At 41.0% G+C, this 17,385-nt stretch overlaps 1 protein-coding gene across 3 annotated transcripts in view; it reads left to right on the forward strand.

The window, feature by feature from the left end:
- lyn (LYN proto-oncogene, Src family tyrosine kinase) overlaps positions 1–17,385 on the forward strand; it is a 101,086-nt gene that overhangs the window by 40,962 nt on the left and 42,739 nt on the right. For 2 of the 3 annotated variants that reach the window (XM_052023974.1, XM_052023973.1), the window contains 6 exons: positions 755–879; positions 7,638–7,692; positions 7,781–7,880; positions 15,225–15,323; positions 15,418–15,521; positions 15,639–15,788. In XM_052023974.1, coding sequence (XP_051879934.1) covers positions 760–879; positions 7,638–7,692; positions 7,781–7,880; positions 15,225–15,323; positions 15,418–15,521; positions 15,639–15,788 — 628 coding nt within the window. In that variant the 5' untranslated portion in view covers positions 755–759. The remainder of the gene's footprint in view (positions 1–754; positions 880–7,637; positions 7,693–7,780; positions 7,881–15,224; positions 15,324–15,417; positions 15,522–15,638; positions 15,789–17,385) is intronic. The other variant, XM_052023975.1, reaches the window with a different exon arrangement.

Genomic DNA, 17,385 nt, shown 5'->3' on the forward strand with positions numbered 1-17,385 from the left:
ATGAGAGTTATTTCTCAGATGTAAGAAGACTGACTAAGATAAGATTTCCTTATTAGTCACGTACATCAAAACACGGTGAAATGCACCTTTTTGCATAGAATGTTCTAGGGGCAGCCCGCAAGTGTCACCACGCTGCCGGTGCCAAAATGCATGCCCACAACTTCCTAACCCGTATGTCTTTGGAATGTGGGAGGAAACTGGAGCACCCAGAGGAAACCCATGCAGTCACAGGGAGGATGTACAAACTCCTTACATACAGCAGCTGGAATTGAACCTGGGTAACTGGTGCTGTAATAGTGTCACGCTAACTGCTACACTACCATGATCAGTTGCTGAGACACTTGCAGAGTATTTTGATTGTTCTATTGTCAACAGCAACTTTGAAATTTGGGAAAATAGGGATGTAATATCTGATGATCAGAATTTTTGCTAATATGGTATCATGAGCTTTAGAAATGAACACTAAACTGAATAAGTGTACATTGTAAATCTACATTTTTGGAAAAGCTTTCTTAATGCAAAAAGTGAGCTCACATCAATCTTGGATGATAGCATATCAGTAGAAAATTTTACACACCAATCTAGGTTATTTTCAATATAGTTCAATTAGAGCCAAAATGTCACCCCCAAATGTTCATGACAACATAAATAGATGTTAAGGTTTTACCTAGTTAGAATCACTGTTGAATATTTGGAACATGCAGCATGAACAGCAGTTAATTTTGCAGAGCCTCACCAATGTATTGTTTTACAGAAAATATGGGATGTGTAAAGTCAAAGAGCTTCTCTGAAGAACCAAAAGAATTGAAGAAAAATCGAGTACGTAAATCTGAACCAACTATTTATGTGAGAGATCCAACATCCAATACACAAGTGCCAGTAAGTAGAGAAGTGAAGGGAAAGCCTCATTGCACAAAGCAAGGCACATGCATGACTGACCTACTTAAAAATCCATTCTCCCAATCATAAACCTATGAACTAAAATTGCTGACTTTAATTTATTGTTGATTTTATTTTATTTACCAATTAACTTTCCATTGCTAATGATCAGTGCTGTTTAGCATTTTAATGATACAAACATTACTATATTTAATAGTTGATTCAGATATTAAGGTATTCCCTTCATCAAAGCATGCCTACTGCATTGTTGCATCTTGCTCTAATTTCTGTGCCATCACCCTCTCTGGTCTCATCCATAATGCGCCCGCACATTTCTACATGGCCCCAGTGTTATAAATTATCTAACCATGCAATATCTCCCCTTTTGAGTACAAGATCATTAACAAATTGTACTTTTTTTAATCTGTCCATCTTCTCTGTAATGTTATGCAAGAGCTTTAATCTGTTGCTGCATCTTTCACTACGATATATTTTAAAAAAGGCCTAATCTCAAAGGGCATTCTCTCTGATTGACCCTGCTGCACTCTTTGCCCCAGGACTTTGCCACCATTTACCATGCCATTCCCCACTTTTTGATCCAGTGTAGTTGCCTCTTGATCAAAGAATTGCAGATAAAATGAACTACACCATTCAGCCCCTCATGTCTGCTGGTCTAGTCAAAGTTATGATGTGTTTTTTATTGGATCTTCATTTCACTTGCAGTTTAATTTCCTTCAATGCCCCTTGTGAGCACCAATTTTACTCAGTTTTCATTGCCTTTTGGAGGAAATAATTTCTAATTTCTATTATCCTATCTGCAGGAAACATGCTGCTTGATTTTCCTCCAAAATGAGCTGGTTTGCCTAGATGTCACCTTGTTCCCTTCTTCTTGATGTCTTCCCATCAGATGAAATAAGTCTAGAGATCCTATTGAGAAGTGCAAAGTTTGTGATCATGCAATAGAATGAGCGCAGAGTCACACAGCGAAGTCCAGTTACTTCATTGCCCATGGGTACATGCAGTGATTCCACTGGATGTGCTGCATGAGCTGAAGCTGCAGGTTAGTGTGTCTGTGGACCATGATGGATGGGGTGTGGAAGAAAGATTTGTTTCCACGGATGTCCTTCCCAAGTCATACTCCTACCTCCAGCTCTCTGAGGAACAATGTATGTGTGCCTGGACTGGTCTGCCCATGGAGGACAAGATCACTGACATCCTGAAGAGCCTACCCTCCAACTCATTCCACACCACCCATCCCAGTTTGCTCTGCACTACGGCATTAGGGAGGACACTGATGCTCTTTATCTTGGCAAAATGGACTCTGGCTCATTCTTCTAGAGCAGAAACCCTCAGGTTGGTGGGGACATGGATTTGCAAGGACTGTGGGCTTCCTGTAGGCTCAGTGGCATGCCATTTTCCAGGAATTTTGGCCTCCATTCAGAATCAGCAGCTGTTTCTCAAAGGGCTCGATCATGGAGGTTCCTTGGCTCCTGACTCTGTCATTGCATCTACTCTCCTTTATAATGACAACCAAAGCTCCACCAGGACCTTCACTGAAAAGGCCATTAGATGTGATTCAGGTATCTCCACAGCTCTGGGGGATTTCTGTTGTACATTCCAAAGAGTGTTTGGATGCATCATTGTCTTCTGCTGCACCATCAACAATCTTGTTATCGGGCAGGATGGACTCCTGCCTAAGCCCTTCCATCTCCCCACCCCCTCCCTCCCGCCTTGCCCAAGGTGGGAGGGGGAGGTGGTAGAACAGGTGTCAGATGGTAAAGGGATGCACTGTCAAGGTTAATCTGATTGAATTGCAATTCTTTTGAGGATCCTCCTCTCCTGGTTCCATACCCAGAAAGGTAAGTAATAAATGAATCCCACCTGCCTTTGATATTCAATTGCCCAGGTCCCATGCAAGGAAGGTTACTGTTTGATTTCCAGTCCCTGTTTCCATTGCATTAGAGTCAACCTGCAATTGAATGCCATAACCATTGTTTACTGTTAAACCTACAAGCTTGCACAACATTTACCATGAGAACTGGCCTGCATTCCTCTGAGGTGTAAAGATTCTGCCTAGCTTCTACCAGCACCATCATAGAGTAGACTTTACCTTCCATCAGCTATTGCTGCCTGCCAATGTGATCTGCAACACTTCAAGATGCATATTTGGGTTGGAGATGGAATATTTCATTTTTCTTGACACCTCTTGCAATTTGCAAATGATACAACAAGCATTTCCATGTGGACCCATACTAGCCTTCCCACGTATGTTCTGCTATCTTGATTCTCATTGGAACCTCCTGGAATAGGACTGATACACAACCTCTGTGCATTTCTATTGCCTAACTGCAGATTGTTAATGCCAGGTGAAAAGTTAGCCTGTTCTGCCTTAGTGGTGCAATCAGCCTGGTGGTGTCAGGTGTGTGAACACAGTGTTTTCCTCACCTTCCTCCTGCTCTGTGGGAAGGTGTCCCTCAATGGGGAATAGGAGTGATGGGTTGCTGGAAATATTGGCATCTCCTGAGACTTCAATAATAGTGAAGAGTGCGTGGCACTGTTAGAAGTAGGACCCAGCACACCCGAGGAATACATTTACTGCTGAGGAAAGGAGTCATTTTCGAGGTCCTGTGGAAATGTGAATGTCATATAAACCCATGGCATCCTTGGGTGTTATGTCCTAAGTGACCCCAGAACAAACAAGGAGGAGGACTCTTTTCTCCAGTCAGGTGGAACTTTGTGACTGGAAGGGCTTCTTTCCTGCTTACTGGGATAGACGCCTGTTGAAGGCAGCCTTGTCCAGTAAGTCCCAGTCAATATCTAAGTGTTGTAATTGAATGATTGTCACAGTTCATTTACTGTGACAGTGTGCAAGGAGTGACCTTTGCCCTAAGTGAGTTGTTGGAAGGCTCAGATGGTGAGGAGTGTGAAAGGGATGTTGGAGAAATGGCTTCCTCTGCAGGCTCAGTGTCTTTGAGCAGTGGGAGTGTTGTACTGTATGTGTGAGGTACAGTTTTCACTGCCAGAGAACTATCCATGACATATCTTCCAGGGTCCTGGAATTTCCTCCTGCATAGTTCTCAGGTACAGGGTTATTCATTCCACTTCCTGCCACCTCTTCATCTGTTCTCCTGGCTGCCCCGGTGCAGAGTTCATACCTCCTGTACTCCTGGCTCATCCATCAAGTTGTTCAAATCCAGGTCAGAAAAGCAGGAGACATGCTACCATGCAGTGTCACTGGGCAACTATCTTGGCAGACAACACATGTATTTCCAGCAATGTTGTAGCTCAGTGCCCTTTAAGGCTTGGACCCCTGATGTAAATTAGTACAGGAATGGGTCAGCTGATGTGCAGTACTGAGCCACTGAGAGAAGACAGAGTCAGCGGCGTTTGCTTCATGATTAACTCATTTTGGTGCACAGATGTGGCGGTTCTAACTCAGCCCTGCTCCCCTGACCTGGAACATCTGGTGGTCAAGTGTCGTCCACTCTACCTGCCGAGGAAGTTCTCCGCCATCATCCTGGTAGCGGTGTATATTCCACCCCCGGCAGATGCCAAGTTGGCACTGGAAGAGCTGAGTCCTATGATCAACAGTCGCGAGACAGCGCACCCTGATGCATTCCCAATCATCGTGGGGGCTTCAACCAGGCCAGCTTGAAGTCTCTGACCAACTACCACCAACATGTCACCTGTGGAACCAGAGGAGGCAACACACTCAATCACTGTTACACCACCATCAAGAACAGTTACCATGCCATCTCACACCTGCACATTGGCAAGTCCGATCACCTGACTGTACTCCTACTCCTGGCATATAGGCAGAGACTGAGGACCACAGCACCAGTGGTGAAGGTGGCGAAGATATGGTCAAGGGAGGTGGAGGAGCATTTACAGGACTGCTATGAATCGGTGGAATGGACCGATTCATCAATCAGGAATTCATCTACGGGTCTGAATGAATATGCCACAGCCATCACCAATTTCATCAAGAGCTGCATGGATGGGACTGTACCTTTGAGAACATTCCAAGTCTTCCCAAACCAGAAGCCCTGGAGGAACCAAGAGACTCGCATTCTGCTGAGGGCTAGATCTGAGGCGTTGAAGACTGACGATCCAGAATCCTACAAGAAGTCCAGGTACAGCCTACAGAAGGCCACTGTGAGGGTGAAAAGACAATTCTGAGTGAAGGTAGAGATACAATCGGATGCACAACAACTGTGGCAGGGTTTGCATTGCCATTACTTCCTATAAGGTGAAATCTAACCGCATAAATGGCAGTGACGCTTCACTCCCTGATGAGCTCAATGCCTTTTATACACGCTGTGAAAGGGAGAAAAACACCACACCTGTGCGATCCCCACAGCATCTGGTGACCCTGAGATCTGTCTCAGATGCCGATGTCAGAAGATCCTTCAAGAGGGTAAACCCTCGCAAGTCATCAGGCCCTGACGATGTACCTGGCAGGGTACTGAAAATCTGTGCCGACCAACTGGCTGGAGTGTTCAAGGACATCTTCAACCTCTCACTGCTGCAGTCGGAGGTTCCCATCTGCTTCAAAAGGGCATCAATCATACTGGTGCCCAGGAAGAGCAGGGTGAGCTGCCTCAATGACTATCGCCCTGTAGTACTCACATCTACCATAATCAAGTGCTTCAAAAGGTCAGTCATGGCTAGAATTAACACCTGCCTGAGCAAGGACATGGACCAGCTGTAATTTGCCTACCGATGCAATAGACCTAGACCAGGTGCAATCTCACTGGCTCTCCAGTCTGCTTTGGAGCACTGAGACAACAGCAAAACATGCATCAGGCTGCTGTTTATCGATTACAGCTCAGTGTTCAACACCATCATCCCTTCAGTACTAATCACCAAGTTTCCAACCCTAGGCCTCTGCAACTGGATCCTTGACTTCCTTATCGAGAGACCACAGTCGGTGCGGATCAGTAACATCTCCTCCCCGCTGACAATCAACACAGGCGCACCTCAATGATGCATGCTTAGCCCACTGTTCTACTCTCTCTACACTCATGACTGTGTGGCTAAACAAAGCTCAAACACCATCTATAAATTCACCAATGATACCACTGTTGTTGGTAGAATCTTGGATAGCATGTAGGGGGTGTACAGAAGTGAGATTGGCTGGTTGAGTGATGTCACAACAAAAACCTTGCACACAGCATCAGCGAGACCAAGGGATTGATTGTGGACTTCAGGATGGGGAAGTCAGGAGAACATACACCAGTCCTCCTTGAAGGGTCAGCGGTGGAAAGAGTGAGCAGCTTTGAATACCTTGGTGTCGACATCACATTGTCACAATCACGAAGAAGGCACATCAGTGGCTCTACTTTGTTCAGAGTTTGAGGAGATTTAGTATTGTCACCAGACCCTTAAGAATTTCTATACATGTACGGTGGAGAGCATTCTGACTGGTTACATCACAGCCTGGTGTGGAGTTTCCAATGCATAGGATCGCAAGAGGCTGCAGAGGATTATAGATTCAACCAGTTCTATCACAGGCACAACCCTCTCCACCATCGAGGATATCTTCAAGAGGTGTTACCTCAAGAAGGTGGCATTCATCACTAAGGACCCTCACGATCTGGGACCTGCCCTCTTCTCATTACTATTATCAGGTAGGAGGTCCAGGAGCCTGAAGACTTGCACTCAACAATTCAGAAACTGCTTCTTCCCCTCTGCCATCAGATTTCTGGTCCATGAACCCATGAACACAACCTCATTATTCCTTTTTTTTGTGCACCATTTATTTACTTTTGTAATTTATAGTAATTTTATGTCTTTGCACTGCACTGTTGCCACAAAATAACACATTTCATGTCATGTAAGTCAGTGATGATAATTCTGATTCTGTTTCCAATTGTCATGAAATGAGCAGTAAGCTTGCATGCTCCAAACAAACTTGTTTTTTGGTGATCTCAATCCTGAATAATTTTCAGACTATATTAACATGAATAGGTGCTGGTTAAGCCCATAGCAACTGTTCAGTACTTCTGTTTTAGGAATGAGACATCTTCTGAATATTTGTCCTTCTGTTTCTTGATCATGTAATTTCACCTATATTTAATTAGCTTTTGCTTTACCTTGCATTTATAAATATTTAACATTCATGTACAAAGCACTGCTGTATAATTTCGTTAGAGATTTCTAGTGGTAACCTTTCGAGTTTGGTATTATTGCAGTGAAATGATTATAGCTCTAGTTCATCAGTGTTAACCATAAAACTTGATCACTGACCCATAGTAAGGTATGCTTTGACAGGGGAAAACACTTTCCTTCAATTATCTGCATTTCTGTTTATTTTAATATAATCATGCAACCTGGTTGTAATATACAACAATTGGAAGATTCTTTGCTGAAAAGCAATGCAGTCAGAATTGTATTTTCTATGCTGTGGAATTAATACATTAACACTTAAGATATATAAAAGCATGCTCTTGTTTCTTGTGCATTTTGGATGATTCACTTCCATATGACAGGGATAAAGCTATTCAGGTGATCCACTTGTGATGCCACAAGATTTAATGCCTTCTTTATTCTAAGCAGAGCTTGTGAGCACTTTGCTTATTATTGGATCTTTTGAAGCTAATGATCATTTGATTGTTTTGTATATTGAAATGTGGGGAACAAAATCCAATGTTGATGATCTGATTTGGGGAAGTGGTTTGAATTAATGAACTTACACCTTTTTAAATATTTTGGCATTTACAATATTGGCACTCTTGAATAAAAATATCTTGTTCCAGAATTCGAAGAAGGATACTCATCTTTTACCTGGGCAGAAGTTTCAGAAATTTGAAGGTAAATTTATATTTAAAAAATTTCAATGTGGATATCTGTTTCTTTATGGAATCAAATTAATACCATACCTTCTATGTGTCTGAGACAGAGAACGATGGCAAAGTTGTTATTGCCTTATACTCATTTGATGGAAGCCATGAAGATGATTTGAATTTCAAAAAAGGTGAAAAGTTAAAAGTGCTTGAAGAGTAAGTACTTACTTCCTCCATTTATACTCATCTGCAGCAAGAAAATGAAGAGCTGTTGGCATTATTTTTGTTGCTCTATAGTTAAATTGTTATCTTGTTTTGCATGCTGCCCCTTTCTGCATCATCTGCCATTGTGAATAGACAAAGTCTATTCTCTCATTACCCAAGTTCCAAACATAAGTAGTTACTGGCTATGATTAGAGCAGTCATTTTCTAGGAAAGGGCACTAAGGTTAAAAGTGAAGTAGTTCTTGAGGTATTTTAATAATTGTGTTGTTTCAATAGCTCATCTACCTTGCATGTTCATGCACATCTAAAGTGATGAGCAATTACAGTAAAATTCCAATAATACAGCACCCTTGGGACTTTGTAGATTTTCCAACCTATTGGATGTTACTCTTATTAATGCCCAAACACACATTTATTTCACTTTTTTTAAACAGCTGTATGATAAATTTTCCAATTAACTCAGCGAATTTAAAGGGAGCAAGAAATAGAGGAGCATTGTGGCCCCCAGCCCTGGCTCCAGTCACAATCCTACCCATGTTCCTGATCCCCAGTGTTCCTGATCCCAACACTGCAGACTCTACTTGCATTCTGCATCCCAGCTCAGTGCAGACTTATGTGTAAGCTAGATGCTGGATTTCTAAACAATTAGATGCCAGGTAATTGGAGTTTTACTATAATATGGAATCTGCTCTACATGTTCTGAAGTTGTGTTTCATTTGTAAGGAAGATCATTTGGCCTATTATGACCACCAGCTCATTGCTAAATCAATCCAGGAAATCCCTCACTTCACTGTTGGCAACAAGCCAAGGCAGTAATCGTGCTTCAATCAGGAATGTAGAAGTGCGTCCCAAGAGCAGCTAGATCTGCCTTAAAGTGAGGTGCCTTCCTGGTGAAACTGCATCTTGGGACTACATGCATGCTAAAAAGGATCTGAGAGCTAGAGCATGGTGACATCTTGCTTCAATTATATTTAGCCATGGTGAGACTGCATCTGAAATATTGTGTACGGATCTCTTGTGTTTGGAAGAATGAGAGGCTGAAATGAACAAAATTCCAAGGGGGTTTCTATTTCTAAACAGCAAAAAATATGCACAGCTAAGAGATTCCACAATCTATCAGATAAAGATTCTGAAGAACTGGTTGTTGTCATCAACTATACACTAAATGGGAGGAGTGATCTGGGTGAACCTTTCTTCCATCAATGTAGACTGAGCACAACAGACGAGGCTAAAGATACATCAGCAAGTTGAATTATCCGTTGTTCTCTTCCTCGAGCTTTGGCTAATTCAATTAATTATAAGAGCATAAAGAACAGTTAGTAGGAAATGGCTGCTTTGAGATGTAATAAGATCAAGGCTGTTTTATTTTAAATTGGTGAGATTTTCCTTCGCTAATCCATATTCCTTGATTTCTGTAATATCTAAACATCTATTGATATCTCTTGAATTTACTGACAACTTCCATATGCCTCTTGGCTAGAGAATTCCAAAGATTCACTACTTTCTGGGAAGTGAAATTTCTTCTCATTTCTGATTTTAAACAGCCTATTTCTTATTTTATGACAGTTTTTAGATGCCTCAGCCAGGGGAAATACTATGTCTACATCTAGAGCCCTGGAAAAATATTAGCTATTCCAATGAGTATACCAAGAAACTGCCAAGTGTACTGTATACAGTACATACTATGAGCATGATAATATTCTGATTATAGTACTGAACTTTGGTGCTCCCAAACTAGTTGTGCCTCCAGTTAAGTTGTTCTGGTACAGGTACAACACTGGCATCTAGCTGACAATGCAAACTTAACTAGCTTTATACTGATCTCAAGAAACAGAACAAATCCAATTTATCTAATTACCGTCCATTTTAATTTTAGTTATCAGCAAAATGGAAGGAATCATAGACAGCACTATCAAACAGCACTTAGGCAGGCTATGAGACCAGTCAGAAGCTGTGTATCAGCAGAGTCTATGATGTTCTAAAGCCTTTTTACCATTTACAAGGCACAAGTCATATCCGTGAATGAACACAGCTCCAACAGGGTTAAGGAAGCTCAACATCCTTCAGAATAAAGTAACCTAGATAATTGACACCCAGTTCATCACCCCTAACATTCTGTGTCTCTCACAACACTGTATTCTGTCTGTGTTGCAGCAACTAGCCAATGTTCCTTTGACAGCACTTTCTAGACATACAATATCTAGCACCCAGAAGCACAAAGGGAAAACGGACAGGGAAATGTCACTGCCTTAAATCCACCTCCCAAGCTTTGCACTGCCTTTATTATGGGAGCAATAGCAGCATTGTGGGAGCTTCTTCACCATAAGGAATGCAGGGTTCTAAGAAGGGCCACTATTACCTTGATGGTAATGAGGTATGGATATTAAATGATGGTCTTGTCAGTTTTTAAAGTGGAGAACAAATTACGGACTGTGTGGAATTTATCTTCCAACATTGGGAAGCAATTAACCATCAGTTTGTGGCTGAAAGGAATTCACATTTAAGCCATCAAATAAACAAAGCTTAAATGACTGACTATTGAAGGAAATAAATTCCACTGAAAATCCAGTACAGATAAAAACATGCTGTGAATAGAATTTCCACATTTCGTAGTCCATTATTCTTTATTAATTCACTTGAATATGTCAGAGTTCAGACTTTCAAAATAAGCAGGAATAAATCCAATTCCATTACTTCCTTTCACAGAATATCTCTGTTTTGCTGCTGTTTGGTGCAGATGGACAGTCCTATATTACCCTTACAACTCTCTAAATTTGGTTTTGTGTAGAATGTAGCTCACCTTGGTGCCTTTGTTTCTTCAGTCAACAACAATCCAGTTCTGTGTGTCTTTCATACCAACAATAATATCACAGAAGCCTGAACAAACTGCCTGACAATCTATGCTGTTTGCTCAGGAATGGATTACAGTATTTTTTTGTGTACTGTATCTCATGGTTAAATAATCGCTTTTCACAATTTGTTTGCACTAGACTGTTTTCCTATGTATATTTTAATTTAGTATAATCTCACCAACAATGTTGGCTGTCCAAATGATGATATACTAGACTATTTAAATTTATTCTGGAAAGTACAGAGGAGTCTAATTTACCTTTTATAGCCTGTATTGTGCTCAGCACTGCCCATGCATTGAACATGCCCTTGCACAATTCCAATGGCTTCACTAATCTTTTGTGGCCATATGGCCTCACTGACATGGGCAATCCACAAAACATGGAGTTGCTCTCGGGCAGGAGAAGTGGGGCCTTACCCCGAATGGATTGATAGCTGTTTGACCACAGACACTTCTGTTCAGTTGAAATAGACTTAAGTTTGCAATAAAATTATTTTAAAATGCCTAATGTTAATTAATTTTAAAAAAAACAAAATAAACAAAAATGATCAAAAGCAGCTAAATTTGCACCGTTAATGAAGGTTGGATCCTATTGAAATGAATGGGATTGTGATAGAAATGACATGACTGTCACGATTGGTGTGAAGCTAAGAAGAAACGAAGTTCATCTGTTAACTAATCACGGTAGTGAGTCCAAGGGTGGAGTGAGAGGTCAAATGCACTGGATCTGACCTCTGCACTGTACTTCTACAATGAAGTCACAAACCCATTAACTTGCAAGGAGGTCCAAGTTTTTTGCCAAAGTGCCAGCAGAGAATAAATGAAAGTTGACCCATTGTACAAAAATGGGGTGAGGTTACAAAGCTGTTGGGGAAAAGAACAAATAATGAACAAGGAAAATGTTTGTTTCTCATTGAAGTTTAAAGACTGTGCTGACCTCTGGTACCATGACTGAGCAGACCCTGACAAATTAATTAAGTAATCCTGAGATAAGAATGTCGTCCTATCATGAATGGCTAAGGAAATCAGTTTTATATTCCTTGGAATTAATAAAAGAGAGAGTGATGGGTGAGTAGCAAAGTAAGTTTGAAATGAAAACCTAGTTTCAGGACGGGCATCACAGTCAAATCTGGTTCACTGGTACCCCTTGGAGAAGGAAATCTATTGTTCTTACCCAGTTGGGCCTATATTGGCTGTCTGTCATGTACATTGGATTTGTATTCTTTGCTTAGAAAATGAGGGGTGATCTCATTGAAGTATGCAAGATCCTAAGTGGGCAAGGCAGGCTAGGTGTTTAGATGTTTCCACTAGTGGGAAAATTCAAACAAGGGGAATGTCCTTGCAAGATAAGGAGGTGGTCATTTAAACTCAAAGTGCAGAGGAACATTTTCTCACAGGGTGATAAATCTCTGGAATTCTTTACCCAGGAAAATTGTGGAGGCTTGACCATTAGAGAGAGAGAATTTTTTGAAAGATTGGGGAATTGAGGGCTATTGGGAACTTGCATAGAAGAGGAGATGAGACTGAGGTAAATTAGCCATGACCAGATTGAATGGTAGGACAGGTTTGAGGGGGCGAATGGTCCCAATCCTAGACTTATTTTCTCATGTTCTTATGTTGTAGTGTAAAAGATGCTGAATCTGGAATACCTCAGTACTACACAGTTTCACTTGGTTTAAAGTAGTTGCACAATTTACTTTTATAAAAATAATCAATAGAAAGGTGGTAACCTCAAGTTATTTGAGCATTGTTTTGTCGTTACATACTTTCTCTATAGCCCACTTCATTGAGCCATAAAAAATCACTTACCAACGCAGGTTTAATAACTCATATCAGATTTGCTTGGATCAAAAACAGAGATGATGTTCCCAATACGTTTATTCTGCTTTAAAAACAAAGCTTTGCCCTGCCTCCCACATACAGAAAGAACAGACAAAAGATGTTTTGCTTTTTCAGACTGTGCTGTATTAGAGTAACTTAAAGGCAGGAACTACAAAGGGAAATGGCACCTTTTCTCTAGAACATGAGGCTAATTTTGTTCCAGACCAGAAATAGTGTCACATATGCAGTGGCTTTGTCAGTGATCTCCAACTTCCCACTCACACTTAAAAATGCTGATTGATTGTATTGGCAGGGTGGAGTGTTGGGGAAACCTTGCGTAAAATCTACCCAGTGTGCTTTGAATCCATAGCTTGTATGCATAGCTGGAAAAGAAAAAAAGATTGACGCCAGTTATTTTAAGAAGGCATGAAACTCGTTCGGCCAGTTTCTACCCAGGCTATCGTTCTGGCCATAATTTTGTTACTTCTCCTAATCCTCCTGGTGGCATTTGGTATGTGCTCCCATACTTGATGTGCTTTTGTACTTTTTATTATGCTAAAGGTACTTTAGAACGGAAAAGCCTCATTAGTTCTCATTCACTGTTTCCACATCCATTCCAGTGTTTGATATGTGTGCTACTATGTATTTGAATATGTGTACATATACACACGCACATGCACACACACCCACACACGCAATCTTTCCTGAGGTGTCAGAAATTTCCTGACTAGTAACGCATTTCCTTCTGACGCCAGCTGACTTGACAGATGTTAGTATATCATGTGGGTTTGATTTCCAGCCATAAGAATTCTGTGCTGAATCATGTCCTTTAGGAAGTAGAAACGTTTTCCTATTCATAGAAATAAATATTAAATAATGCACCTTAGAGATTATAATCAAAGTTATGTATTTAGCTTTGTAAATCCTTCAATAGCTTGGAATAAAAGTTTAGAATTTGCATCAAAAATAGGAAAACAAGTAGATATTTATCAGAGAAATAAAGGACTGCAGATGCTGGAATCCAGACGAAAAACACAATGATGCTGGAGGAACTCAGCAGGCCAGACAGCATCTGTGGAGAAAAGCAGGTGGTCAACGTTTCGGGTCAGGACCCTTCTTCAGGACTGAAGATGGGAAAAGGGGTAGCCTAATATATAGGAGGGGAACATTTAATCACAAAGATTCATTGGTGCACTTTTCATAGTATTACGTGTTACACCCACTGGTTGAATGGGTCCCCACCCTGATGCAAGGGGAATGATAAAGGCCAGATGGATAGTGGCTGGTTAAGGTTAGCAAGAGCCCCACCAATGGGCATGGGTGTATCAAACCCGAGATGTGGGATCTCGGAACGTGAGCTGTAAACTCATGTCAATTGGTTGGGGCGCGATGGGCTGTGCAGACTATGTAGTGCACTTTAATGCATTTACATACATATATCATTAAGACATATACAATCAGCCAATATTACTAATAGTCCATAAAAATTTGCAATATATCAATCATAAGTTTTATTGTCAGATTGCAGATGTTTTCAGCAAAGATCTTGTATCTTAGAACGCTGAGGGCTTTAACTCAGCTGGCCCTCCTATATACTGGGCTTCCTCTTTCCCTATCTTCAGTCCTGAAGAAGGGTCCTGACCCAAAACATTGACTGCCTGCTTTTCTCCATGGATGATGCCTGGCCTGCTGAGTTCCTCCAGCATCATAGATATTTATCAGAAGTTACCCAAGGGGTTGGCAATTCTTGTGCACAGTTTTTGTGGGGCTGTTTAATCAAAAACCCTGAGTCTGCTATGTGTGTGTGTGTAGTTTGCATAATCGTGGAGTTGTCCTGACAAGGTGACAACAAAACGTGTTTTAATATCACTTGCTCAAATGAATGTTGCAGGTTCCTCATTGCAAAAGCAGGCTTTTGTGAGGCCGAGTTCTGGATCGGCACAGCTAAGGAGGAATTGAGTGGAGCCATGGTTACTTTTACAAGGGCATCTCTTTAAGATTTTGCCTTGCCCCTTGCTCCAATCCTACTCCTACCCACATGTGTTCTTCAGTTACTGTCTATCTTACCACCACCATTGTCTTGATGCTGATAGTTAGAATAAACATCCTAACCAAAAGTCACACGTCCTTCAGTTGATCTTCCTTCCACACTGTGTAAGGAGATGATGATATAGCAGACTAACTTTCCTACACTGGTGCTAGGATGCCATCCCCTGCACACACCCCCTGCCCCACCCCCCATGATTTCCACTTGCTTGTGTTGCTATGACCCTGCTATGTTACTTGGCCAGAGGTCATTATCTAATTGTGCCAGTAGATTTATAATTGAAGTGACCAGAAACACCACCTGAAATGTCTAGTATGTGGCTGTACAGCTGTGAGAAATGTTCAACACATCCTGACATCTGCTTGTTCTTGTCAGTGATTTTTACTTCACCATTTCGAGACTTGAGGGTGAAGTTAATGACGGTTGGGCCAAGGGTTTACGTCAGGCTGCCAAACATGACTATTAGATTTCAACGTCTGAGGAAAAATGCTATCTATTGATGGAGGTCAATCTCCATCAGTATTGATTTGTGCAGAAAATGGTACAGAAACAAAAAGACTGTGGACAGTACATTGTCTTAATACTTAACACTGTGCTTATCCATTATTTTCTTCCAGGCATGGTGAATGGTGGAAAGCCAAGTCTCTCGTAACTAGGAAAGAGGGGTTTATTCCAAGTAATTATGTAGCAGCGGTCAACACACTGGAAACTGAAGAGTATGTTGCTACTTTTGTAAACTTCAAGAAAATGCAATTCATTTTTCTTAATGTTATATGCAAATTAAATGTTCGCACTCTTGTTATTTCTGAGGTGGTTCTTTAAGGATATCAGCCGCAAAGATTCAGAGAGACAGTTACTAGCACCTGGAAATAAACCTGGTTCATTCCTCATTAGAGAGAGTGAAACGTCAAAAGGTATGATCTTAACTTTGCCCTCAGTTTTCACATTCCACTGAGGAAGCAGGTTTTAATGTTTTTAACACAACATGATTTACTTGTATTACTTACTACTCTTTAATCTTGTTTGCTTAGGTAGCTACTCGCTGTCAATGAGAGATATTGACCCTCAGATGGGTGATGTGGTGAAACACTACAAGATTCGATGTTTGGACAGTGGAGGGTTTTACATTTCCCCTAGAATTATGTTTGCTGACCTGAATGAGCTAATTAAACATTATCAAAGTAAGTGTTAACAGATTGTGTATCTTGTATCTGAAATGCTAATTAATACATATGCATCAAAAACAAATCTAAGGCTTGAAATAATTTAAGTAGATAAAGTTCCAAAATTTGTTGATTAGTTTACCAATATTTTTCTTTTTGAACTGAACCTTATTCTAATTTGCTGAATCTAATTTTGGCTTGAATTTAATTAATAAAACAACATCTTCTTCATATGAAAGACTTTGTGGTCCATCCAGTTTCCACTAAGGCATTATAATGCTTTTAACAAAATGGGCTTGATCATGCTGGAAGCAATGTCTCACGTTCACCATTCGCCAGCAGTCACACATCAACGTGTAAACTAATTAAACCGATTTAATTATAATAATGTTTGGAGAAAAGCACTTATCATTTCAGTGAAGGTTGGCAATTTGAGCATTACTGAATGAAAGGCAATCAGATGCATCGCCATTGGTCCTTGGTGCATTCTGTACTTCCACACTGCAGCGCACAGATGCGGATGTCTAAAGTATGGACTTGCATGCACTGTAACTGGATAACCATTCTCTATAGAATTGCTGGCTTACCACCAGCACAATCCAGCCCTGGACAGAATTCCATGCTGGATCCAAATCCGTGTGATTTCCTGGGAGTGGCACAACAAAAAGCCCGGAATTTCCTGGCGCTCTCCTGTGTGTCTTGTCTGCATTTGCCTCGTGCGGATTTCTAGTGAGAAGATCCTGAACAGAGCCAGTTCTACCATGGTTGGTAGGGCCTTCCAACTCTGAATGGTGTAACTTCATGGGGCCTGAATAAACCCACCCACAGAAAATGTTTCAGTTGGCTAAACCATATTCACAGGCTTGATAGACTGTCAAAGATGTCATACAAAATTCATACTGGTGAATATTTTGTATTAATAACATTAAAACATAAAACTTTAAAATTAATAGCACTATTAAAAATATATGGATTATTTTAAGGAATATAAAAGAAAATAAAAATACCAAAAAAAGCTAAATAATTTATTTTCATCTAATTTCCATTTTTAATTGGTTATCTGAAACAATCGTTCCTAGAGTAGCCATTCTTTTCCATTGAAATGGATGGGGTTGCTGAATCTGCACAAGGTCTAACCTGATACACGTCCAGCAGACAGTTTTCCCCAACATAATCCAAGCTAGCACTTTGCCACTGGACTGCATGACAAGTTCAACTTTGGGACACAGACAGGAAATTACCGGTGAGCATACCTCAGGAAGAACTGGACATCTGTGTTCGTGTTTATTTGCGTGGGGGGTCCTGAGCTTCCTGAAGGTTATGGAGGGAAATAGAGAAACAAAGGACTGCAGATACTGGAATATCGAGATGAAAAACCCTGTGATAGCATTTTACGGAGGGAAATACTGTGCAGGAAAATCTGAGCACATATTAAAAGTCCTGGCCAGCATGGGGAAGGGTGGGGTTGGTGAGGGGATGTACAGGAAATTCCTGTATGACCACAACATTCTCCCCCAAGGCAAGGCAGTCAAATCAAGGCCAGGATATCTTTCTGGTCTTGGAATAAATCCTTTCTGAAAAAGATCTCTGTCCCATTTGGAAACCACTTGGGGGA

The sequence above is a fragment of the Pristis pectinata genome, chromosome 9 (assembly GCF_009764475.1).
Source record: "Pristis pectinata isolate sPriPec2 chromosome 9, sPriPec2.1.pri, whole genome shotgun sequence".
Lineage (NCBI taxonomy): Eukaryota > Metazoa > Chordata > Chondrichthyes > Rhinopristiformes > Pristidae > Pristis > Pristis pectinata.